This window comes from Cavia porcellus, unplaced genomic scaffold, assembly GCF_034190915.1.
Source record: "Cavia porcellus strain 051 isolate PalLab524CR breed Dunkin Hartley unplaced genomic scaffold, mCavPor4.1 scaffold_27, whole genome shotgun sequence".
Taxonomy (NCBI): domain Eukaryota; kingdom Metazoa; phylum Chordata; class Mammalia; order Rodentia; family Caviidae; genus Cavia; species Cavia porcellus.
The window spans coordinates 46,800,490-46,826,268 of record NW_026947510.1 but is presented as its reverse complement, the minus strand read 5'-3'; the positions used below and the strand labels follow the sequence as shown (position 1 = coordinate 46,826,268).

The 25,779-nt window shown below is 37.5% G+C and overlaps 1 protein-coding gene across 1 annotated transcript in view; it reads left to right on the top strand.

Moving 5' to 3' along the window:
• Positions 1–24,493, top strand: part of St8sia1 (ST8 alpha-N-acetyl-neuraminide alpha-2,8-sialyltransferase 1) — a 139,770-nt gene extending 115,277 nt beyond the window's left edge. The window contains exon 5 of the mRNA XM_003470448.5: positions 16,471–24,493. Within this exon, the coding sequence (XP_003470496.1) occupies positions 16,471–16,957 (487 nt within the window). The 3' untranslated portion in view covers positions 16,958–24,493. The remainder of the gene's footprint in view (positions 1–16,470) is intronic.
• The last annotated feature ends 1,286 nt before the right edge of the window (positions 24,494–25,779 follow it).

The window sequence follows — 25,779 nt, the reverse complement described above, 5'->3', positions numbered from 1 at the left end:
TCCTTTTTGGTTGGATCTTTGTCTGGTTTTGGTATTAGGGTAATACATGCCTCCAGGAATAAGTTAGGGAGGAGTGCTTCCATTTCAATTTCATTGAAGAGTTTAAGGAATATTGGTGTCAAAATTTCTTTAAATTTCTTGTAGCATTTAGCTGTGAATCTATCAGGACCTGGGTTTTTCTTTGTTGGTAAGCTTTTAATTGCAATTTCAATTTCTATAGCTGATACTGGGTTATTCAAAATTGTTATATCTTCTTGATTGAGCTTTGGTAGTTCATATGTTTCTAGAAATCTGTCCATTTCCTCTGTGTTTCCCACCCAATGTGAGTAGAGATTTTTAAAGTAGGTATTCACAATCTTTTGAATTTCCATGGGATCTGTAGTAATTTCTCTATTTTCAGTCCTTATTGTGTGAATTTGAGGGGTTTTTTTTTCTTTTTCTTGATAGGATTGGCTAGAGGTTTATCAGTTTTGTTTATTCTCTCAAAGAACCAGCTCTTTGATTCATTAATTCTTTGTATTTTTTTTTTTTTTTAGTTTCAATTACATTAATGGCTGCTCTGATCTTTACAATTTCCTCTCTTCTATGAACCCAGGAATTTACTTCTTTTTCTAGAAGCTTGAGATGTAGGATTAGGTTGTTTATTTGTGCTCATTCTGTTTTCTTGGTATGACAATTTATTGCTATATATTTACCTCTAGGACCACTCTCATTGTGTCCCACAGATTATAGTATGTTGTATCTGCATTTTTGTTGAATTGTAGATATTGCTTTATTTCTTCTTTAATTTTACCTGTAACCCACTGGTTGTTCAGAAGGTTTTTATTTAATTCCCATGTATTTATGCAGCTTTGGCAATTTCTTTTGCCACTAATTTCCAATTTCAGTGCACTGTGGTCAAATAATATGAATGGGATAATTTCAATCCCTTTGCATTTACTTAAGAATGTTTTATGGGATAATATATGGTCTATTTTGAGAATGTCCCATGTGCAGCCAAGAAGAGATGTATATTCTGATGTGGTTGAGTGCATGACTCTGTAAACATCAATAAGTCCATTTCCTCACAGGTATGATTGAATTCTATTATTTCTTTGCTGACTTTTTGTCTAGTTGATCGATCTCTTTGTAACAATGGAGCATTAAGGTCACCTATTGCAATTATGTTCTTGTGTATTTGCTTTTTCATGTCTATTAGTATTTGTCATACATAGTTGGGTGCCTCTGTATTTGGTGCATATATATTTATAATTGTTAGTTCTTCCTCTTGAATTTTTCCACTAACAGGTGTGTAGTAACCTTCTTTATCTCTTTTAACCATTTTAGGTTTGAAGTTCACACTATCTGCAAACAGAATAGCTACCTCTGCTTTTTTCTAGATTCCTGTTGCGTGGAATACTGTTTTCTATCTTTTGACTTCTATCTATGAGTCTCTTTTTGAGTCAGATATGTTTCTTGTGTACAGCATATTGTGGGATTCTGTTTCTTGGTCCATTCTGTCAGTCTATTTCTTTTAATAGGTGAATGGAGGCCATTTACATTGATGGATATAACTGATATGTACTGGCTCAACTTTGTCATGTTATGTCCATGTTGTTGGTGTTCTGCTTTTCCCCCTTGTTTAATTGCTTGCCCTGCCTGGTAGTTTCTTTCTGTTTTTGTTCTGGAAATTGTGGTCATTTATATCTCTATGCAGTGTGTTTTTTAGTACTCTTTCTAGGGTTGGTTTGGTGGCCATGAATTTCTTCCGTTGTTCTTTGGCATGGAAGTATCTTATTTCTCCATTAAATTTGAAGGAAAGTTTTTCTGGATACATCAGTTTGGGTTGAAAGTTGTTTTCTTTCAGGGCTTTAAATACTGCATTCCAAGTTTGTCTTAACTTGAGGGTTTGTGCTGAAAAGTCTGCTGTGATTCTGATGGGCTTTTCTTGATAGGTGGGTTGTGTATTTTCTCTAACAGCTTTTAGTATTCTGTTTTTGCATGGTGTGTCTGGGATTCTAATTATTATATATCTGTATGTAGATTTATGTTGGTTGTGACTGGCATTCTATATGCTTCACTTATCTGTACATCAGATTTTTTCGCCATGTTTGTGAAATTTTTCTATTACTTCTGTGAGTAGTTTACCCACGTCATTTGCATTGACTCCTGTATCTTCATTGATGCTTATTAGCTTATACTGTGTCTCTTGGCATCATCCTGAAGCTGCTATATTGTCATTTCATGCTGCTTTGTTGTTTTTAAAAGTTCTACTCTTTCATGATCACTTAGTGTGATCCTGTCTTCAAGGTTGGAAATTCTATCCTCAGCTTCATTTAAAGTTTTGCCAGCTTTCAGTAGAATTTTTTGTTTCTTGGATATCTCTTTGAATTTGCTTCACAGATTTTGCTTGTTTTCTATATTGTTCATTCAAAGTTTCAATCAATTACCTGTGTTTCTGTAATTTTTTTTATCTATTTCTTCTCTGGCTATCCTGAGTAATTCCTTTACTAAGGTTGTTATTTCTGTCTTTATATAAGTAACTATTTTTAATTTGATTTCCTCTATATCCTCATGAATTTGTTTCTTTATTTCATTTGCTCTCTTTTTGGAGATTTCTGGGGTATGACTTTTAACATCCTCTATTTCAGTGTCGCCTGTACTTGCCCCTGCTGGACTAGATGTTTGAGATTGCATTTTACTTTTTTTTTTTTTTTTTTGTCAATTTCACCTTTCGGGCTAATATTTGATCTTCTAATCCCACTAGTCTCTATTGTTGGTAGTGTGTATCTTAGGGTCCTACTGTGTAGTTGATGTTTGTCCAATTGCTGGGTACCACAATGCAGAGGAGGGCCAGTCACCTTAATTCCTTCTACAGGGCCTGTTGGGTGAGTCCTATATTCTTCCTAGACTGACTAGCCTAGCAATATTGATGTAAGTTAATCCTTAGTTCCTGTTGTTACTATGTCTTCCGGTTGTTCAAATCACCAGATCTTCCTGTCTGTAGTGTTTGTCTTGGCTGAGACTTTACTATGTCACTTGGTGTCTCATAGCCTTTGTAATTTTCTCTAGGTTGGGGAGGCCTTATTGGCCCATTCCTCAACCTACCTGATGTTCTGTGTGGAGGAGGGGATCATCCACACTCTTGCCAAGCTCGTCAAGGTCCCATAGCTGGAGGGAGCTTGCTACTGCTCTCGTTTACCCACTGAAGACCTCTATTTTAGGGGCAAACTCGCCATACTAACTCCAGCCTGGCGAGGTCTTCTGTTTGGATGAGGGGTTACTGAGTCTCCCGTCAACCCAGCACATTTAATCCACTGCAGTTCAAGGTTCTGGGAAAAGAAGGTTCAGCCAAAGATCAACAGCAGTAGTAGATCCAAGAGGTGGGGGGATCCCCGAGGGCTGGACAGTGGGGCATGGAAGCAGCCCACTCCTGCACGCTGGTGGAGGAATAGAGGGGTCCGAAGAGGGCACAAGGCAACTGATTTTCACCTGAAGAATGACCATTTGGGTGGCTCAGTCCATAATAATAGAGAGATGGGAAAGTAAACTCACGACATAACTTAAAAATGGAAATCAGTGACCAGTTGGGTTCAGAAGCCACCAGAAGGGAAACTGTGATTCCCCTTGCCTTGAGTCACTGCTGCAAGGCTGTGCCTTGTGGGCAGATGGTGCTGGTTGTCATAGATTGTGACAGGAAGATGCATAGTTTGAGATGCTTCTCACAGATCTCCACAGGACTTGCCCCCTCACTTTCTTCAACTTTTGCTAAAATTGCACTCTAACTAAAGTAGCAATATTATACTTACCCCTCTTTTATGACCTTACTTTATGTTTTTCATAGCATTCTCCATATAATGTTTATTGGTTGTCTCTTCTCACTTGAATGAAAACTCTACAAGAGAAGAGACTTCATATTGTTCATTGCTACTGATCCCTATATAACCTCATGCTACCTCAACACAATTTGAAAGAACAGTGCTTGTGAACAAAGGTACTCAATAAAATAATTGTTAGAGGTGTGAATGAATTCAAATGGAAGTAGCTGGTGGACTGTTGGATGTAATAAGTGCTTACTCTGGAACAATACTATGCTAGATACTTCTCAAGTATCAATTTATGTAATAATGCAGGAATGCTTTTAGGTACAAGTAATATCCTTATGTTATGGATAAGGAAACTGACGTTCATACAGTTCGAGAAACCTAAATTCACAACGTTAGAAAATATTCAAGGTGAGAGCAACCCTTTGTAAGTGTTGATGCTTCAAGTTCAGAGTGTGAACAACTGTGTTTTCTAGCATTCAGTTTTAGAACATTTTGTAGCAAGGCTGGAGGCAGAGACTAAGAAATCATCAGGACGAATTCAGATGCAAGGAGAGGTCACTCTGGACCTCGTGGCTTTTTTCACGTTGACTTGGGATTCCTGTCCTGTATCTGGTAGTAAATTCAATGCTTTCCCCAATAGTTTGAGGATTTCCATAAGCTTATATTTCCATGATCATTGTTGGTTTCGAGTATCTGTTTCCTTGAATTAACTGTTTACCTCTGTATCATCTTATTTCCAGTGAAAACTCTCCTTGGTCTGCCCCACAGGCACGCAAACATGAATTTAAGCTTCCTGTCCTTAATTCTGTGAAATACCATTCCCAAATGCAATATATGCGTTTGAGGATTTTATAAATGTTTTGAAGTTAGGGAAGAGAGGCGCTAAAACTTACCCTGCAAAGAACATAAAAATCAAACATTAGCTATCTCTTTTCTTAAATGCATTTTGACTACTCCCGTTTTTGAAAATGTGCCGCTTGTGTTAAGTCAGGCTCCAGCATCCATGGTGCTTTTTTCTCATTCTTTTCCCAGTTTCTCCCTTCCTCACATCCTTTGACACCCCTGTCCCCAAATAATTGTTAACTACTTAGGCAGGAGAGTGATCACCTTCTTCCCTTTCCGCCCCTGGGACATACTCTTCAGTTGCTACTTGCAACACTCAAACTATTCTGTGCTCCTAAACCATAAGAATTCTTTCTTCACAAGAGTCTGTAGTATCTTTTGTGAAAATAGTATTTTCCAGCCTGTTAATAATATATAGGACCTAGTTTAGGTCCTGAAAGTGATTGATACCTTCCAGAAAGCATGAGGGAGATGGGATTTAGAAAAAGGTTGCAGAAGAAAGGAAAAAGATTGGAAAGTAGCTAAAAATGTATTTCTGAAGACATTTTTTTTCTTCTCATTTTGTTTTTACTTGGGACTGACTTGGGCAAGTGTTGGAGCAAGGCCCAGTGAAAGGCAGTGGATAAGGTAAAGGCAATAAAAAAGATGTAAACTGGATCATTAAAATGAGAATGGATGGGACCAGATTACAGAAAAGGCAAGAGGGAGCTGTCTTCTACTCAGGGGAAAGCTGCGTGTTGTGACTGAAAAAGTACAGAACCCAGAGGCTGAGCTGAGTTAAAAGTGTGATTCCTTCCTGCTATGAATCATTAATTATTTAATCATTCTGATCTTCACGTTCCTCAACAGCAGAAAAGGGATAATGCCCTCTTTACAAAGTTACTGCAAGGGTTAGATAAGTGAATTTGCATTGTTAGAATCTTACAATAGGAATTTGTTGGTTATTTCTGTAATTTGATTGTAAGTCTTTCAACTTGTATTCCTTTGCATTCTGCTCTGAAATGATTTGTGATTTCATAGCCCCATTGCCAAAAGGAATTTTGAATATGCTTTGAGAGTTCACATCAAACTTGTTGCCAAGAGGCCAAATCTGGCTGCCAGATTTCTTGTATTTGGCCATCACTTTTCCCCTTTCTTTTTAATGTAAATTATTTACATGAGACATGCACATTTCATTTCTAGGTCTGCTTCTTCTTGTCTTATATTTGGGGCCTTTACACATTTTCCTAATTTGTTTGGTGCCTGTAGACAACTGAGTTTCCAATTCATGCCTTAGACTGATTTCTACTCAAATAGCTGTAGCATTAGTAATGTTCGTGTTGCAAAACCTCCCAAAGCATTTTGTGTCTGCAGTTCACTTGATCTCTCTGCAGCATCTGACACTGGCGGTAAACTGTTCCTGTGACTGCTTCCGGGTCTGTTTTGCACATGCCCGGGATTCCCCCAGCTGCTCCTTTATCTGTATTTTGCCTTCTTTGCCCACCATTTCAATGCTGTAATTTGCCAGTGTTTTGCATTTTGGTCCACTGCTCAGGGTGGTTGATGTCCATGTCAAAAATTAGGTAAGTGTTCTCTTCCATCTACCTTCTCCTGTGCGTTCCCTGCTCCACAATGAAAGGAGTCACAGAGTCTGATCTAATCCGTTCCCCCAACTGCTACTACTCTGAAATCTAGAAGTGATAAATATTTACCAATTGGCACAAGACAAGCACTGGAACAGGCTGGATGCTGCCCCCTGCTCATTATTGCTTCTCAGCTGAAGAGCAACTCTGAGCCACCCAGGCACCAAAATCAGTGCCTTTCTCCCCTCCTGCTGCTCTGATGAGAGTCATAACTGTACCTGTAGACTAACAGCATGCTCACAAGTCTTTTCCTTCCACGGAATTTCTCATCCTGGCATGCCTTAGGTCCCTCTTCTGTTCTGTCCTGTGTGCCAGGCTAACCCCATCACTAATTGCTCCCAAATCTCCAGGCTTTCCCATGTTAAATTATTTACCTTTCCTTGCACACCACTGTCTGTCACCTGTGTGCCTTTGCCACTCTGCTCCTTCAGCTAAGGGTGCGTTTCTCCACCAGCTCCATTGACATGAGTCAGTGGAGTCAGCTACCATGGACTCATCCTCCTAAATTTATGTTGGGTGAATCACATCTGAAAGGCTTGTCCTAAATTTCTCCCCTCTTAGCACCATTCCAAGGGTGGGCTTGCAGTGCCTATTCTGCAAGCATTTTGAGAGTTAGCATTCTCAGGGGACATTTTACTGTGTCTTGTCTATCCATGGGATGAAGTATATCCTTTGCAGTCTGATACGATACTTTCCTATGGGAAAAGCACACCCAGAGGATGAGAAGGTGCAACGGCATAAAAGCACAATAAATCAACATAAAATTAACACCCATTGAGAGAACAGAGGAAGCAACAGCTGGGTAAGCCAGCAGCTTCTGTGAGCACCCATGAACATGGCGCCTGGTCCAAAAATGGTAGAAAAACAAGTAAATAATATCAGGAAATGAGTTCATCCACTGGAAAAATTGCTGAAGCATTCAGATTAATTAAAGAGAAAAACTTTAGTACAAACATAATAGAGAAGTGGACTATAAAATGAAATGTGTTTTAGAAGAAATCAATTTAGTTATTTACAGAATTTTAAAAACAATTACTATGTTTTAAACTATAGACATTATATAGACATTATAATAATATTGAGGATGAAAGTGTTCTATAATCCTAATTTGTTGTTGAATTGAAAAGAATAAAGTAGACTCAAAATGGTTTTTAGTTTGCACATACATGATTACTAAGGAACCTACTTGACCTTTTAAAAGAAATATTTTAATAGCACGAGTAACACATAAACATATTCACTTTCTAAAACATTGGGAGGGTTTCAGGCAAGGGTTGTTTCTTGACGTGGCCCTAGCTCTTGTCTGTGGTAACCTTTATTTTCAGTTTAATGTGCATCCTTCCAAAATTTTCCCCATGCATTTTCATCCATATGTAGACTTGCTGCTATAGAAAAAGTATCTTTATTTCACATGATATACATTTATATATGGTAATCCATTATAGAAGTAGCAGTCATAATTTTATTATTCTACTTTTCTAGACAACGTTTCAAGACAAGCAGAACTGAGTCCTCAAAAGGATTTGCTTAGTGTCTCCAGTAGAAATACAAAATCATTTATTTGGTCTTCTGTTAGTGATGGACATTTAAGTGGTTTCTAATTTTCTATCTACTTCAGTAATCATAAGTAGTGCTATAGTTTGGATCACTACTCCCCACTCTTGTATTGAAGGGCTCGTGTGCTGAAGACTTGGCTTTCAGCTGTGACACTGTCTGGACCTTTAGGAGCTGGGGCCTCGTGGGAGTTAGATCACTGGGGGCCACGGCTTTGAAGGGAGATGTCAGGACCCTTCTTTCTCCTTGTTTTCTGGCCACTGTGAGGGAAATAGATCTCCTTCATCAGGGAGAAGCACAAATGACCATGGACTGAAACCTCTAAACTGTGAGCCAAAATCAGCATTCCTTCTCAAGCACATCTATCTTGAATGTTTGTTGTAATTACAGATAACTGACTGATACTGGTTGTTACTTAGCCCTTGTATCAGGTACCCTTCTTGGTGCCATGGATTTAGCAGGAAACAATAAATGTTCAATAAGATATATACAATCAGTAAAAGTATGCATGTGTAATAAAATGTTGCATCACAATGGGTACCTTAAATAAATACAACAAAAATGAGAGGTTGGTAGTCAGAAAAGGAACTCTGATTTAAACCAGAGCCTGTGAAAGGTAAAGGTAAATACTGTGTAAAGTTGATGGCCTCAGCTGAGAAATAGAAATGCCAGGTCAGTAGATGTGCATATTTGCAATGCCAAATCACCTTCCAAATCGTTCCCAACAATTCACACCGCCATTGAAGCAAAAAAAAAAAAAAAATACAAGCTAAGAATCTCTATTCTGAACATTGGAAATTTGAAGTTTCCAATTTTGAAGTTTTTTAAGTGCAAACAGGATACAACATGTAGAAAATCCTATACCTGATTGCATGTGGTGGGTTACCGTCAAAATTCAGACACTAAAAATATTGTGTAAGATTACTGTCAGGCTATGAGTATAAGATGTGTATATGAAACATTAATGAATTTCATGTTTCAACTTGGTCCCAACCCAAGGTATTATGTTTATATAAACATTCTAAAATCTGAAATGCTTCTAGTCCTAAGAATTTAGAATAAGAGATACCCCATCTGTATCTGTTTCTCCCATTCTTTCTAGCATTATTATTATAAGGTCTTTCAATTTTTTAACCAGTCAGGTGTGTGAGGAACTTATTTTGCTGTATTTTAATAATTATAACTTTAATGTTAGTGAGGTTATGCATATTTTAGGGAGGACATTGGTCCTTTGGACTTGACAGTTCTGTACAATTGTTCATTTTGCTGATTGTTATTTGTATGCTGATATTAATTGTTTGTATTTTGGGTACTAATCCTTTGTTATGTGTATCATACTTTCTTCCTATCTGTTGCTTTCTTTCACTATACAACTTTTATCTTATAGAATTCTTTATTTTTAAAGCAGTTGTTTTCCAATCTTTTCCTTTATGGATTGTGCTTTTTTTATGCCTCATTTTATAATGCCTTTTATATCCCAAGATCTTAAAGGCATTTTCCCTCATTTTATAATATACAGTATTATTATTCCATCTGGATCTTAATGTTCTGAGCCCTATGAGAGAAAAAGCAATCTCAGTTTTATCATTGATTAGCTGGTGGCCTCAGTACAACTTATGGGATAGTCAATATTTTATCAATTCATTTGACATGTTACTTATCATAAAAGAAATTGCCAAAAACACATAGGTCCATTTTGAGACTCCTCCTCCTATTCCATTGTGCATTGTCAGTTTTTGTGTGAATTTCATATTATTTTTATTACTATAGTTTTATAATCAACTTTGACATTGGTGAATTCAATCCCTCCTGTTTTTTACTCTTTCATCCAGTCTTGTCTTGAACATGCATCCTGACTTATATCTCCCACCTGAAATTTAGAGTTATGTTACCAGATTTTACTGTAAAATAATATTGGAGATTTTTGGTGGAGAGTATATTGCAACTACACATTTAGCTGATGAGATATCTTTTAGTTTTCATTGTCTCTGCAAAAACATCATATATTTATTTTAAGTTCAAAGTATTTTGGGTCTTCAGAGTATTTTGCTTCAGATAAATATAAAATACGTACAATATTTTCCAATATTTAATTGCTGCTATGTATAGAAACTAGAAAGATAATCTTGCCTAAGGTCCTTGGTTCCAATAAATAATTTTCAGTCAATTTTGCTTCATATGCTACATGTATTATTAATAATAGAGTCCTCTCATAAACATACTTTAAATGTCATTTTAAAGGTTTTTCTGCTGTAGTTGTATGCCTTATGTTGTTGACATCTCATTTCACTATATTTGTATGACAGTGTGGTAAGCAAAATGATTTTAAGATACTGATCTTTCTTTTGTAACATATTGAGTGTCATTAAAAATTTTCTGTTTTAAATACACCCATTTTGAAATTGAAGACCCACTATGGTCATTGACTTGTAAATTTCTATCAGTTTTTTTAATATATATATATATATATTTTTTTTTTCTAATTTATTTTTAACTGATTTTGAAAGTGTCTTGGTAGGGACGTACAGAAGACTATTGTATCTTCTTGGTGATTGCACATTTGATCAACAAAACTGTTTTTCCTTTTTTATGATTTTAATAATTGCATTTCCATGTTTAAGTATGGACCTCTCCATTGGCTTCAGCACAGTCGAATGCGTGGTCAGGATTGAGCATCTACCTACGCATAGTTCACATCTGAGACAGAAAGCCTATTGGAACTATTTTGTATCCTGCCCAGCTTTTAATTTTTCCCGAGCTCTAATAAAGCCCCTCGATGCAGCCGTAATTCATCTCCGGGCTCTGATGGAGCTTCAGCTCTTCCTTCTTGAGAGCAATGTACATTTGTCTTTCGGGGCCCTTTGTGTTGTGGAGACATCCATCTTGGAGTTGTCTTTTCTGCTCCCTAGTATCTGATTGATAGCTTTCTAGCCCTCCTGTGGAGCTGTAACACCAGAATCCATCTGTTGCTGTATTTTTTAAAATTGCCAACAGCTTTTTCTTCTTACCTAAATGTTTTTTTTTCTTTCTATAGCATTCTAGTCTGGATATAATTGCGATTAATATTTCAAAACAAACTAATTATGGATTTTTAAGAGTTTGCTTCTGTCCCTTGAATGATCTTGGTTTCTTCTGAATTTCTTTGTTCTTCCCTTTTGTTCTCTGCTTCAGGATTTTCTGATCTTCGCTCTGTTTTCTTCTTTAGCGAGTAGATGAGACCGTCCATGAGTAGATTTTGTTGTGGCCTGAGATAGGGGCAAAGTTGTTTCCCCCTGAGTAATTTCCTAATGTCATTATCTGCAGCTCATGGGCCAGGTAATGCCTTCAGTCCTCTTGGAAGCTCTAAGCCTGGCTGAAGATACAGTGTAAACTGAGTTCCCAGTTTCCCAGGCTGAGCCAACAGTGGACACACACCCACTGTCCCAGCCTGGAGGCTGAGACTCCCTCCCACATACAGTGACAACCGACCAAAGCAGGATTGTGTCTCTCTCTACTACCCCATACCTGAACAATAACATTTCTTTTCTTTTTTTCTTTTTCTTTTTTTTGTCTTTTTTATTGGTACCAGGGATCGAACTCACGACTGCCTGCTTCCAAGGCAGGCACTTACGCCGCTGAGCTAAATCCCCAGCCCCACAATAACGTTTCTTATTATCCAAAACAAACATATTCTCTAGTATCGCCTGCCTCTAGATACAGGATTCTTCTACCTCTCAGAGCGCTGCTCAACAAGGCAGGTTTCCTAAAGGCTGTTTTGTAGGAGTAACCCAGATCTGGGACTCAATGAAGGTTTGCTTTCTCTTCTTTTTGTCAAAATGGATATAGCTTTTTAAAAGTACTTTTTCTTTCTGATTTCTGGGGCCTTGTAGCAGGAGAGAAATGGTCCTTCAGCTTCTCATTATTCTCTGCAGTTTGCATCCTGATTATCAACTGGTATTTTTAAGTAAAACTCCTTTTAAATTATCTTTTGGTAATTTTCATATCAGTGTGTCAATACATTTAGTGTATAAGCTTATCAGAATTGTCTTAGTTACTTTTTACTCATCGCTGAGACAAAATACCTGAAGCCCAAAGTTGGGAAAGGAAAGGTTTATTTCTTGCAATTTTTGGAGGTTTTAGTCCACACTCAGTTGGCTCCAAGACAGGCGGGCATGGCTGGGCCACAGTTCATGGCGGCTGCAAACAGTAAAAAGGGACCAGCAAAGAGCAAGTCACACCTTCTTCCTGCCATTACATCACATCCTGGCTCCACCCCTGTGTGGGTGGAGCACTGACACCATCAATCCAAGCACTAGACAATGAACCAATCACAAATGCACAATGCAAACTCATGAGGCCTGAGGGACACAGACATAAACCGTGACAAAAATTAACCTTTTATTTGTCATATTTGATGTAAATATTTTTAGAGTAATTTCCTTTTTATTTTAGCTATTTCACATCTTAACATAGTTAATTTTGTCACTAATTTCTTCTCTTGAAAGCTATTTTATAAATGTCTAAGTCCACAATTGTTTTCCTTAGTTTTTCTCATAATGTAGTTTATGAGTTACTTATCTTGAAATTATTTTGTCATTTTCTTCTCATCTGTAAATGTATTATTCCCAAACATTTCAAAATTGGTAGGTAGCTATCTCAATATTTTTATTAAATAATATTTTAAACTTCATTGGTTTTATGTCCCCATCACACATTAAATTTATTTGTAAAATGCCCTACATTTTTGTGATTTGTACTCAAATTTTTAAGTTTTTCATATTTTTTCTTCATGCCCATATTTGTATTTATTAATTATTCTTACTTTAACATCATAGACTAACCTAATTCATTTTTCTTTTTAATTTATGAGCTGTCTGATTTTATTTTTCTTATTCATTTGTAGACTGATCTGGTTTCATTTTTCTTCTTTTTCAGTTTTTATTATTAGTTTTTCATTTATGTGTTTTACAGCTCTTTTGAGCTGGTTATAAATATCAAAGGATGAAGAAGTCTTTGTCTCTTTTCTTCAGGGAGCACACAGTGTTGAAGGATATGATCAATTCAGTTTGATAAGTTAAAGAAGAATCTTTAAAGCTTATTTCAGAAGAACAGAGTAAGCTTAAGAAGAAAAAGTTTAATTTAGATTTTAATTTAGAGGCAGAATTTCACCATAGCAATAAACAGATGATCAATAAGGACTCTATATATGAAAAATACAAAAAACAGTGTACAGAGGCCACATCCAGGGATGGCTGATGCGTAGGATGAGGGCATGGAAAGTAGAGAGAGCACTGTTTTAACAATTCTAATGAAATTTTATAATTTAATAAAGTTGAAAACCAACTCTATTAAACTCTTCATCAGGAAAATAATTATATTAGATAAAATCATCATTATTGAGTGGAATCAATTTTTTAAATAATGTCATTTGTTGAAGAACAAGACAGTAAAAATACTGATATGTACATGATGTCCATTTTTAAAGTTAAAACTCAGAGTCAAAAGATGACCCCTTTTGAGAACTGTCAGTCAGCTTTAAGATAGGAAGCAGTGTTGAGCATGGTGGTGAGTGCCTGTAATCCCAGATACTCCAGGAGGCTGATGCTGGAGGATTGTGAGTTTGGGCTCAGCCTGGGCAAATTAGTGACTCAGTGGGACCTTGTCTCAAAATAAAAAATAAGAAGGCATGGGGATGGAGCTCACTGAGAGGCCCCTTGTTCAACCCCCAGTACCCCACAAAAGGGAACAAGATCAGTGTCAATTGTTCTGATTTTACTGAAGCTCCCTATAATTCTCCCTAGTGTGAAGTTCACCACAGTGACACAGATTACCAGTTCCAACAGCCAGCAAAGCCCTGGGAATTGGGAGCCATTCCACTGTAGTAAGGGGAGGATCCAAGCAAGAAAGACAACAGGAAAAGTATTCTAGCTTCCTTCGTGAATGTTGATGTGAAATGATAGAAGCAGAATGTAGTTCTAGAGCAGTATGAGCATAATCGAGAATTTTCTTAGGCTCTAACCTGATTTGGTGATCATTTTAACATACATTATATCAAATATTGCACACCTGAAATTACGCATTTTTGTTGTTGCTTTATGGTACCAGGAATTAAACCCAGGGCCTTTGCATGGCGTTACATCCCCAGCCTTTTTGTAATTTTTTGAGAAAAGCTCTTGCTAATTCAGTAAGCAGCTGAGACTGGGCTTGAACTTGTGATATTCCTGTGTCAGCCTCCCATAGTATTGAGATTACCAGTGTACATCACCACACCTGGGTAAATATGTATATATTTAAATTCTCAAATATGCTTTATTAAAGCTAGGGGGGAGTTCTTAACTATGATTAGAAGACAAGAGAGAACAATTCTGATAGAGATGGAGAAAATGGATGTTAAAGAAGGAAAACTCATGTTAAACCACAGATCCTTCAGGAAATGTGAGACAGCTTGTCCCAAGACTCACAAGGAAAGAGGGAACTTCTTTGCCTCTTCAAATGACAGCAGGGATAAAACTGATACCAAGAAAGAGGTGTTAATGCAGAAGGTTAGATGACCTACACCGATGTTTTGTTCTTCCATGGGGATTGGGATAAAAATTACCTGCCTGGACCACTCTGATCCTAATCCAGGAAAGGAGATACTGGTAAACCCTGGAGCTTATTCTAACTAAAGCGAGAAAACCATGGTTCAGTGCAGTAGGAGTTTCTCTAAATGGTTTGTCAGTGTGATTGGGAAACCATTGGTGCTGTTTTTGATGTTTCTTATGATTGGGGGTTGAACCTCGTGTATTTAGGAAGGGAGCAGAACAAATGGATGGTCAATGAAAGAAATAAGAGAACTGCTGAGCAATCCCCCTTGAAGTCGGGAAGCAGGAAAACGTGTTACAGAAGTTAGCACACACCGAGTACAGTTGAAGGTGCTTCTGGGCTTCTTCTAGGGTAAAGGGATTCTACCAAAAGACTGTGTTGTCTCTTCTCGTCCAGGCCCTGCGGAAATTGCCAAAGCAAAGATTTAAAGAAAAATTGAAATATTTCCCTTCCTTGTAGGTGTAAGAAATGGACCTTTCTTTCTTGGCAAACAGAGTAAATAACACTGCGTGAACATGCCATCCTGTGGATTTGTGTATTCCGAATTTTAATTGCACATATTTATGGTGAGCCTGCCAACATGTCACGCAGAGATTTATGGCGTAGTTCTTCTGTCTGTAGATGCTGCAGCTTCACCTGCAGGTCATCTTAGATGAGCAGTTTTTCCTTCCCAGAAGAAATCCAGAGTCACAAGACCCTAGTCTAGCTCACTGCCCTTTCTTGTACTTTTTCTTATTTTCTTTCCTCTTTTCCCTTGAGCTATCTCAAGTGCATCTTATCTGGTCTCTACCTTGTGCACTGTCTTCCCAAGATTATCTTCAATAGGTTTTTTGGGTTTTTTTTTGTGGGGGGGAATACAATCTGACAACTGTAGTAAGTGTTGTGATAGACACTGCTATAAAGGCTCAATGTTATCTTGGATCTGAACAAATTAGAGGGACATGAAATGTTTTTGCAACATGCCTTTCCTTTAAACACGGTCCTCACCATCTCTGTCTCCAATATTCCAGTGACAGTGGCTGCAGGACACTAATACACTCTTGTCTCTGACCAAACCATGCTATACAGCATAGTTGCTGCTTTTCCTGTTGTTTTCCTAAGGAGAGGTCATTAAACACCATCCCTCTCTGCAGTTTTCACAGAATCTACTCTCCCTTCCAAGGCAGAATTTTTCATCTTCATTCTACAGTATTTTATATAAATATCAATTTGCAGTAGCACATTATACTTGCTTATATTGTTTGTTTCCACAACTGGACTTGAATTTTTTGAGATGGAAAAATTGGGTCACTAATGATATATTTCCCCCATGTCTGACACATGGGGGTTATACCATAAGTTTTAGTTGAATACGTTTGAATCAGAGGTCCTGTCTTCATTTATCCAAATGGAAAAGGAGAATGCTTTGGAGAAAGCAAGGTGGGCAGCTCTTTGTATTATAACAGTAACAAGTCTTTGTTTTTCCATATATTATTATAGTTAGAACAGCGTCAGTTGACCTGAGTACCTGTTTTGGTGGGGCTCGGACTTGCTGAAGTCAGTGCTTTGATTTGCACATCAGGAAATGAGCCCTACACTTGTATCAGACCACACAGAGAGGTTTGACAAAGACCCCAGCCAACACTTTGTATGAATTCGGGAGTACTAAAGCATTTTACACTCCAGCCCAAAAACATTTGGGGAAACAATGGAGTGCATAGAATGTTTTTGCTCAGAAAAACTCTATTCAGGAATGTTAAACTTGAGTTTAAGGCACTGGGGTATAAGAAAGCCCGAATAATTGGTAAGTTCACAGAAGATCTTAATAGCAAGAGGCATTATGGTAACCATTGCTGATCACCTTCTTTCTGTTTTTACATTATGTAATATGTCCATCCTTTTGATTTGACTGACTCTGTTCCGTCACATTTGGTTTTACTCTCTTCAAAAAAAAGTAATAAGAACTGTGGGAGTAATAAAACACAGAAGATCTTAAATATCAGTGAAGTACTTTGCTGAGAAGATTTGCCATCAGAAGCAATAGGATGGATTTTAATGATTTTCTTTCCTTGAGATTTACTTGAGCCTCTTCTCTCTAATAGGTTTCAGAATCTCCTCTGGTCCAGAAAGACATTCGTGGACAACATGAAAATCTACAACCACAGTTACATCTACATGCCCGCCTTTTCTATGAAGACGGGAACAGAGCCATCCCTCCGGGTTTATTATACACTGTCAGATGTTGGTGCCAATCAAACAGTGCTTTTTGCCAACCCCAACTTTCTGCGTAGCATTGGAAAGTTCTGGAAAAGTAGGGGAATCCATGCCAAGCGCCTGTCCACAGGACTCTTCCTAGTGAGTGCAGCCCTGGGCCTCTGCGAAGAGGTAGCCATTTATGGCTTCTGGCCCTTCTCCGTGAACATGCGTGAGCAGCCCATCAGTCATCACTACTACGATAATGTCCTGCCCTTTTCTGGCTTCCACGCCATGCCAGAGGAGTTTCTCCAGCTCTGGTACCTTCATAAAATTGGTGCATTGAGAATGCAGCTAGATCCATGCGAGGAGCCTGCCCTCCAGTCCACTTCCTAGGGACAGTGGAAGAAGGGAGGACTGAGCCAGGGTATTTGTTTCGCAAAGGGCAACGATTAGGTTGGGTCCATATGTGCCACTTGGACAGATGAGAAAGGAACAAGAGAAACTCAAGCAGAACGTTACTTTTAATGTTGGCTTGGAAAACAAATAAGAAGTGAAACGTTCTGTGAAACAGTTTGTAGCACATGGTGGATTTGTGACTAGGAGATCCCCATGAGGATGCTGGCAAAGCACATTTGTAGGATTCAAATCTAGAAGATGCAATTGAAAAACAAGATGAACGCTAGCTGTTGAGACTGACGATCTAAACAAGATACAATATAGAAAATGCCAGGGCAAAAAGAGTGTTGCCAATTATCAACACAAATTGGCCTAATGATAATTCAAAAAGAACTCTTATTAAGACTGGTATTAGGACTGTAGTTTTAAAAATTATTATTTATTTTTGCCCTATTTAGGGGCAGAGGGTGGGTGATGGGGTAGATTTTTTTAAAGCCCTTATTGAATAATAAGGATACAAAACAATACAGCTGATCATTGTGATTTGTTGAACCAAATCTGTGTTAACTGTAGCTCCCCTGTGTTTCTAAAATTTTAAGTAAGAATGGCTTCTCCCTTTTCTGTCAAGTCTGCTTGGATGATGTGAAGCAGTGTTGAATTTAGACTGTGTTGATTCATTGTCTGGGTAACATGAGCCACTTTTCCTCCTCAGCATTAGGGTATAAACTCAATTTTAGGTCTGCATTATGGAAATCTGTTTGCAGTGTTATTATTATTTTAGTGCAGAAAGACTACAAATGTAAGTGCATTATTGATTTGTAAATGAGCATAATTGTCTTCAAAACTTCAATGCTCAGAGATGAAGTAAAGCACAATGAGACAAGGCCGAGTCTCTGCAGAAGACAGACCAAAAGGCAAATTATTTTTCCATGTAAGGTGGCACTCACACCAAGATAAATCCTGTGCACACAGATGCATATAGACGTGTACACACACATTATACAAAGGTAAATAAATAAAGCTCCTTCTCGTGTATCCATGAAAGCTGAACCCAGATGACCTGCTATATAGCAAAACTCTATAATCTGTGTCGGGCAGCTGCTGTGCATTATGTAGTATACCTTACATGTTAATATAGGACAAATCAGCTTAGTGATTGCTGCTCATAATGTTCATACCAGCATGAGATGCGAGGCTGACCCCCAAATGCTTAATCCAGAATGAGCAGAAATGTTTTATTCATTCTGGTTCCCACCAAATCTGATGAATGGGCCTGGGAAGGAGCATGGTCACACAAGTAAAAGAATCTACTTTAGTAATGCTTTCTTTCTTTCTTTAGCATCAGGTAGGACTACTTAGGCAGCTTGGTTCAGCAGACTTGACACACAGAAGGAAAATGCTGTTGACTGATTATAGTCAGCTAAATGTTTTTACATGTAAGATAAAAATAAAAGAACTCTCTCGTTCTCTTTGTGAGTTAGGTCATCCTATCCTACAAGGAGACACTAAAATTCATTATTTGCTCAAGTGTCTTAAAAAGCATTGGTAAACTGTACAGAAATGTTCCCCAGTTTTGATAGTAGAAATGTAGTATACCAGAGAGGTGAAGACTTGTGACATTTTTTTTGTAGTGGAATAATTTATGAGATATCAAGATAACCAAGCCCTGTATGAGTGGGGAATTTCTAAATGAATGCTGAGATGATGTAGAAATCATCTTTTGTAATGGTGATTGGCTGGCATAACACACATTATACTGATACGTGGAAAGTTAAGAATTTGAGAGTGACTCTTTGCAAACTGAGTTGCTATTTTGATCTTATATAGCAGCCAAAGTGTAATGGAAGGTATTATAAATGAACATTGTAAAATATTTATTCATGCACAGCCCTCTTTTGAGTGTATTTCCTCTAATGAACTATTATTTGATATTTAAGAAAAGAATACATTTTACCAATATCTTCATTAAAGTGTAAAAGGGCTACAAAAACATATACATAAATGAATCATCTGTCAGTCAAATTAGTGCATTAATTTATAAAATTGTTAAAAGTAATCAGTGAGCTCATAAAGCCTGTATGTCGTAGTTCCATTAAAAATGCTATTTGGAGGTTTTACATCGAAGTATAATTGCTGGGATAGATTTATGAAGTAGATTTAGTAGATTTGTACAATGTTTAGTCTATACATTTAAAAATTGTATTCTGAAATACAAAAACAGCAATGGCCAGTACAGTTATATTTGATTGGACCTGTGCTTCTCAATAATTCCCTTGCCCTTTCTGATGACACTGACAATGTTTTGAGATGTTTTTCACTGTCGTGACTTAAGGTCGCTTCTAGTTTAATGCAGACTGCATAGACAGATCCTGCTAAATAAGGTACAATGCATAGATCAGGCCCTTCAGCAAATAATTACCTAGTCTAAGAGGTCTGTAGTACCAAGGTTGAAAAACCCTAGATTAGACCAAAATGAAAGGATGACTATTCTACATTAATCTTCACTGAAGTGTACACATACATGCCCACACCACAAAGTATGGCTATAATTTAATGTGATTGTTTTCTTAGAGTAGATTATGGTTTGGTGTTACTTTATAACGATAATACATAGTTATGCCAAACGTATCCATTTTTCTGTGCTCTCCAGAGAAGTCTGTGGTATATGTCTGTGTCTGTTTGTGTGTGTAACTGTGAATATGTCTGTAGTCTGAAGTTCTGCATCTTTCTCCTCTGAAATATACTTGTTCCTAAGTAGGAACTTCTTGAGAAGTATTCTATAGAGTACTCTGGAATTCGTTAATTTTGTTTATCTGAAATTTGGACCTTTAGAATTGGGTCTGGTACTTTCCAAATTTGTTCGATTTCATTTTAATATTCTGTCTCTTTAATATTCAGCTCAGAGGACCTTTGGGTTGTAGTAGATACATTGAGTGAGAAACACTGAATCACTTTCAGTCATCTGCCAGGAGAGGACATTCTCTCTACATCAGACTACTTTTTTAAATTGTGTGTGTGTGTGTGTGTGACAAAAATTAAATTGTTCTATGAGTACAAAGGAAAGGATGGAGAGAATAGAAATGAATATTCTGATAGGACTTTTGATTTATTCCTACCAATTTGAGAATTGCATTGATTTTGAAGATCACAAATAAGGACAATCTGTTAATTTTAATTACACCTCAGCAAAATTACAATAAGTGAAGGATTAAATCAGTCCATAAGAAAGAAAAGTAACATTTTATAGGAAAGATTTTTTTCTATGAAAGAGGACTCGTTGGACACTATGCTTTCTTTAGACTATTTGTAACCAAAAGTTTATGTGAAATCGGGCATCTAAACTGCATAGTTCTCACATAAGAAGCTTGGAAAGTGCTCAGACTAGAGTTTGACACTGTTTAGTTTACTTTTTCGCTGTTCGAACCAAGCTAGGAAATAAATGATCCAGCGTGGCAGATTTTTGGTCAGTACCCTTTGTTTGGTTTTGTGATGTCTCATACCCTTCTTTTTGGGGGGCTAACATTTTGTTTAGACTAAATATAACTTGTACCTGTAGCAGTTTGGCCATTGTGGCTTAAAATGGAAAATAACTGAAGAAATCTGGGATTCTAAATGTGCCACTAATGTTCTTGGATTTGTCAGAAAGCTTTATAAGAGTGCTGTAGCTGACCCAAAATGGAAACACTATCAATAACACTTCTTTTTAGTAGCTAGGGTAGTTTTGTAACTCTATTATACCCAACCTCCTATTTCTTTGGAAAGTCAGCCACCTATAGTTCCTAATTCCTAGGTTTGAAAATATCAACCTTGTGAAATTTTTAGCAGACAAATCTTTATTAGGAGCCTTGATGCCCCTCAGAATCTGAGCTGGAAAAATGAAGCCAGTCCACTGAAAACTTGAGCAACCATTTATCTTGTTGTACAAATACTTTCTCCTTAGACCCAGATAATGTCTACTGTTTGTTTATACAATTCCAAAGATCAATAGCTGTGAGATGTCTGTGGAAACTTGAGGACAAGCATGTTGAGGAATAAGGACAGAGAGTAATTAGTGTGCTTTTTATTTCTTTGTCTTCCCAGTATAGAGATTGACTTGCAGATTATATGGCTTTGGTGAGAGCACACATTGCACATCAGAGAGAAAAATGGGTTAACCATTTCAAGGCCCCTGCAGTCTCTATCAGCGCACATAGTCAAATCAGCAGTGAATATAACCGGTCCTTTTGCAAACTTAGTCCAGTGGTTGCGTGCTCAGGAGAGGGAGAGGCAAGTGGACAGGAAGAACAAATCCATCTCCAAACTGCTGCTTACTGAGGGTCTGAGCAATCTTTACCCTTGTTGGTGGCCTTCCAGGACCCCCTGCATCTGCCCTACCAGAGGAGCTGGCTTGGTTTGAAGGTTGAGCTATGGACACTGACCAGAGGGCTGCTACGTACACTCAGAAGTTTAAGTTTTTACACTGCCTCCAACTATTTTGCTTCAAGTTGTGTTCTCTAAATTTGGTGTCCATTGGCAGAGTCTGGTGATCCAAACGTAATTATAGCCATGCCAAGTGAGGATGAAAAGTGGAATTTTTTTTTTTTTTTACCTAGTTAGACATTCTGAGTCCTTGAAACCAGGGAGGTGTAACATATTCAACCCATTCCTATGGAGCCTCTTTGAAAGTCCTGGAAACAAACTAGCTGGGATTCTGAAGCCCATAATGCGTGTCTATAAACTAAAATTGCAAAGCCACAGTATGTAGCTTGATCATCGTAAAATTGCTGTTTTTTAAAACAGAAGGAGACTTGAATCTATAGGCATTTTTCTTCCCATTATTAGAAAGTGGGTACTGTCGTCTCCTCAGTCCTGGCTCATTTGCTGACATTTTTATGTATACCTCAGAGGTGACAGATTGAAACGCATGCATGAATGCAAAGCTTATTCAAACAACGTTGTTCATCACTGCAATAAATATATATTTTTGCTTACATTCTTTGATTTCCTTTTATCTGGTGTCAGCATTTGTGATTTCCTTTAACACCTAAGGAATAAATAACATATTATACATTGACTTTTAATATCTGTGAGCAGTTGAGTAATAGCAAAAGCCTTGGACTCTTTTTAAAGTACAAAAGAGAAATTCTATTTTATGGGCACTTATTTGCTTACCGTCTCTGTGTTCCTATTGATCTCTACGTTGTACTAAAACTCCTTACTAATTTTACATTTTGGTTGAAGCCATGGGATCTAATCAATGATGCAAAGCTCTCTGGGATTTTTATAGAACAATCCCCAAATATATTGACTCTGTCTTTTCCTGCATTTGTGTAATTAGACTTTTTCAGATACTTGTCATTTTTAAATGTATGTTTCACACAGCTCCTAACACAGAGAAAATCAGAAACTAGATAATGACTGTTTTTCTCTGCACAGCAAGAGATACACAAGATTGTGATTTTTTTTTTTTTTTTTTTTTTTTTTTTGTCTTTTTCCTTTTTATCGGTACTGGGGATGTGACGACTGCCTGCTTGCAAGGCAGGCGCTTATGCCGCTGAGCTAAATCCCCACAAAATTGTGATTTTAAAAGGTTTAACGAAAGTAGCAGAAGAGAAAATCATGGTTTCCATTAAAAAAGATCTTTGGAGGGGTCTCAGAAGAGGTCCCTAAGCTGAGACAAAGGAAGAAGCTGTTGTCCTTGAATAAAATCCTAAGAATGGAACCTTTTTTAAATCCAATCCTTATCAATAAGGATAAAAAGATGCCAGAGGGGCAGTGTATGAGGCAAATTGTGAGACACTCACAGAGAGGACAGGGAGGCACCTGTTACCCATGTGTGGCCCCTGGCAGTCTCAGGACCCCGTTTCCTGCCCTTTTCCTTGTTGCTGAGCCTTGAGAAGTCAGCACCCCATTTTCATATCCTATTAGTGGCACTTGGGCACATAGTTTCAAAGATTCTTACCAAATCCACTGTCATGACACAATGATAGCAAGAACCTATTTATTTTTTATTAATTTTTTTTTTCTACCAGGAATCAAACTCACGACCTCGCATTTGCCAGGCAGGCCATGTGCCACTGAGCTGTAACACCAGCTGAACCTGACCTTTTGAACAGATTATCGTGTGGTATGCATAACTGCAGGGCGCTTTAGTCTCCTGCCCCCACCATTACACTAGTACATCAGCTCTTGTGTTCATTATTATGTAATCAGGCTTACATGTGTTTCCCCCTGTGTTCTAGAGTCCTGGAGGACACATTTACGTGTTTGTGCATGCATGTACACAGACACACACACACACACACACACACACACACACACACACACACTTTATGCCTATGGAAAAGAGGTTGATGGTTGATTGTAGAAAGGTGGGAGTGGCAGAGGTGCCTTACCTTTGGCTTTGTTCCCATCTCCTTCTGTCGTTCCTTCATATACCTGTGTCACTTTACAGATGCAACCATGTCTTATCCGGGTTGTACCTTTATCATCAGCAAGAACTCTCGTACATGTAGCAAACTTGACTATTCCTTAGAAGTGCATAGTGGTAGATAGGACTTGGAGAAGTCTGATAATGTAAATATTCTTTGTGGAAGTGTCATGACTGTCTGGTAAGAAGGTGCTTAGGTAATAGCTATAGGAGGACTCATAGATTAAGAATAATAGTTTCTCCAGCAAGTTGCAGCATTCACAGAAGCAGAAAATCAGTCTGTCACAGTTTCTCATGCACTCATAAACACCAATATTATGGCTTCCTCATGGGTGGATCACTGAGACACTCCCCTCCTAATGTACAGGACTCACAATTTAGGGTGACAGATGACTGCTAGAATCTCTCATGATCAGAGACACTAGAGAAAAGGGGAGAGAACCGGTGAATACAGCTCCACTGATATGTGTGGAATATTGTTAGAAGTCTAGTTAGCGTACAGTCTAGTTGGTGTAGAAAACATCGGAAAAGAACTTTCTCTTTGGTCTCTTTAACTCCATTATTGCACATTATATATCATCCTATATGTGCTTTTCCAGCAAATTTTCAGAGGCTGGAGGTAAGAAGATAAAACTCAAATAATATTCATTCTCATTCGATGTAATCTGATTTCCAATCCATAAATGTAATAATTCTGGAGAAGACTTTAGGTTAGACTATTAAGTTGAAATCACCTTTGAAATGTATATGAAATTGCTTCTTCCTATTGAGGCCAAACTCCATGGATGGGAAGTATGGGGAAAATCAATGCTTTTTGTTTCTTTTTTTAGATTTTCATATAAAATGTGGCAGGTAAGAAAAAAGCTTTAATTGGTACTTTTTATAGTGTGACTTGAAAAAAAATGTACCTATCTCTGTTGGTTCTGCTGAATTGTTTCTTTCCACAGAATCTAAACTCAATGTCATAGGAGGAGGTTTGCTATAAAAACATGTCTTTTTCTTTGGTGTGTTCATTGTAATTATGGCTGAGGGTAGAAGGTTCAGTGAGTCTTAATTTCTCTACCTCCCTTACTTGGAGAAAATTTGCAAATGTACCCGGTGAATAAAATGATTTTTTAAAATAACTTGTGAAGTCTTTTTCTTTTCCGGAAGTATATAGATAATTCTATTTTGTTTTTTGTTCTGCTTTATTTGCATCCTTATCTGCCTCTGTTTATTTTTCCTCTTGTAAATGAAAAGTCATGTTCCTCAGGAAATTATTGTAGAGATAAAAATTTTAATTGCTCTGCATATAAGAACACTTTGATATATTTCATTCAGAGGCTTAGTAGTGTCTATTGGGCAAATTAGAAAGAAAATTAAGCATTTATATAATGTGATTAATGTAGAGAAGCCTGCTTTGCTCAGTAATAACAGTTTTTTTCTTTTTATAGTGAGTCAGTACACAGTACCAGCATACATGCCCTAGACATATTTTAATAAATTCCTAACAAGGTGAAAAACATTTAGATTCCCCTTCTGCTCATGTGGGTGACTTTGAGAAGTCCAAATGTGCCATCGTGTCTAAATTATTTTAGATAATTGCCCACTCCCTTGGGCTCTAGTGGCCCAGTTCTGCCAAACGCTTTTCAAGAGGGATTGGCATCACAAAAGTGACCTTGGTCCATCCTTCAGGACATATTCTCTGGAATTGATCAAGGTGCTGTGTAGGATCTTATTAATTCTCTGACTTCATTTTCCCATATCCTAGCTTCTGGGCAACAGCTATTTTAGGAAAGGATATTCTGTTACCTAATGGAAAATCTGCCTGGTGTTTAGCTGAATCATTCCAAGGGGAAAAAAAAAATCAGAACTTTAATATAAATGTAGGTTACCCCAACCACATGAGCAAAATAGACTTATTTTCATCAGTCATCATTAAGTTTTTAAAAAATTCTAGATTTTACTGAGTCCTGCTGTTCTGCTTTGTTTTGGTTTAAGTGCCCAAAAACATATATTAAGAATTCAAAAGCAAGAACACTAGGAATCCCTTTGCCAAACCCCAAAAGGGGATGTTTGTAACTCAAAGACTGCTTGAAAACTTACTGTTTTAGGTATCTAGTGAGTCTTGTTGGTAAAAACAATTGAAGCTGGAGGATGATTCAAGGAAGGATGAATTTGATTATAATTCACATGCTGTTTTCAGAATTTTTGAAGTTAGGAAAATAACCCCTTTGTTATTAGGTTGAAAGTTATGTGCTTCCTCCTTCTGAGTGATGGTTGCTGGGCATGAATTTAAAAACTCAGCCTTGATGTTTGGGAACATTTTTGTGATACACAGTGCTATCAAAAGTTAGATTAAAAAGCAATCAAAAGTTTGCTGCTCTCAATCTAGACATTAGGCAGAAAGATTTCCATCTTTGCATGTCGA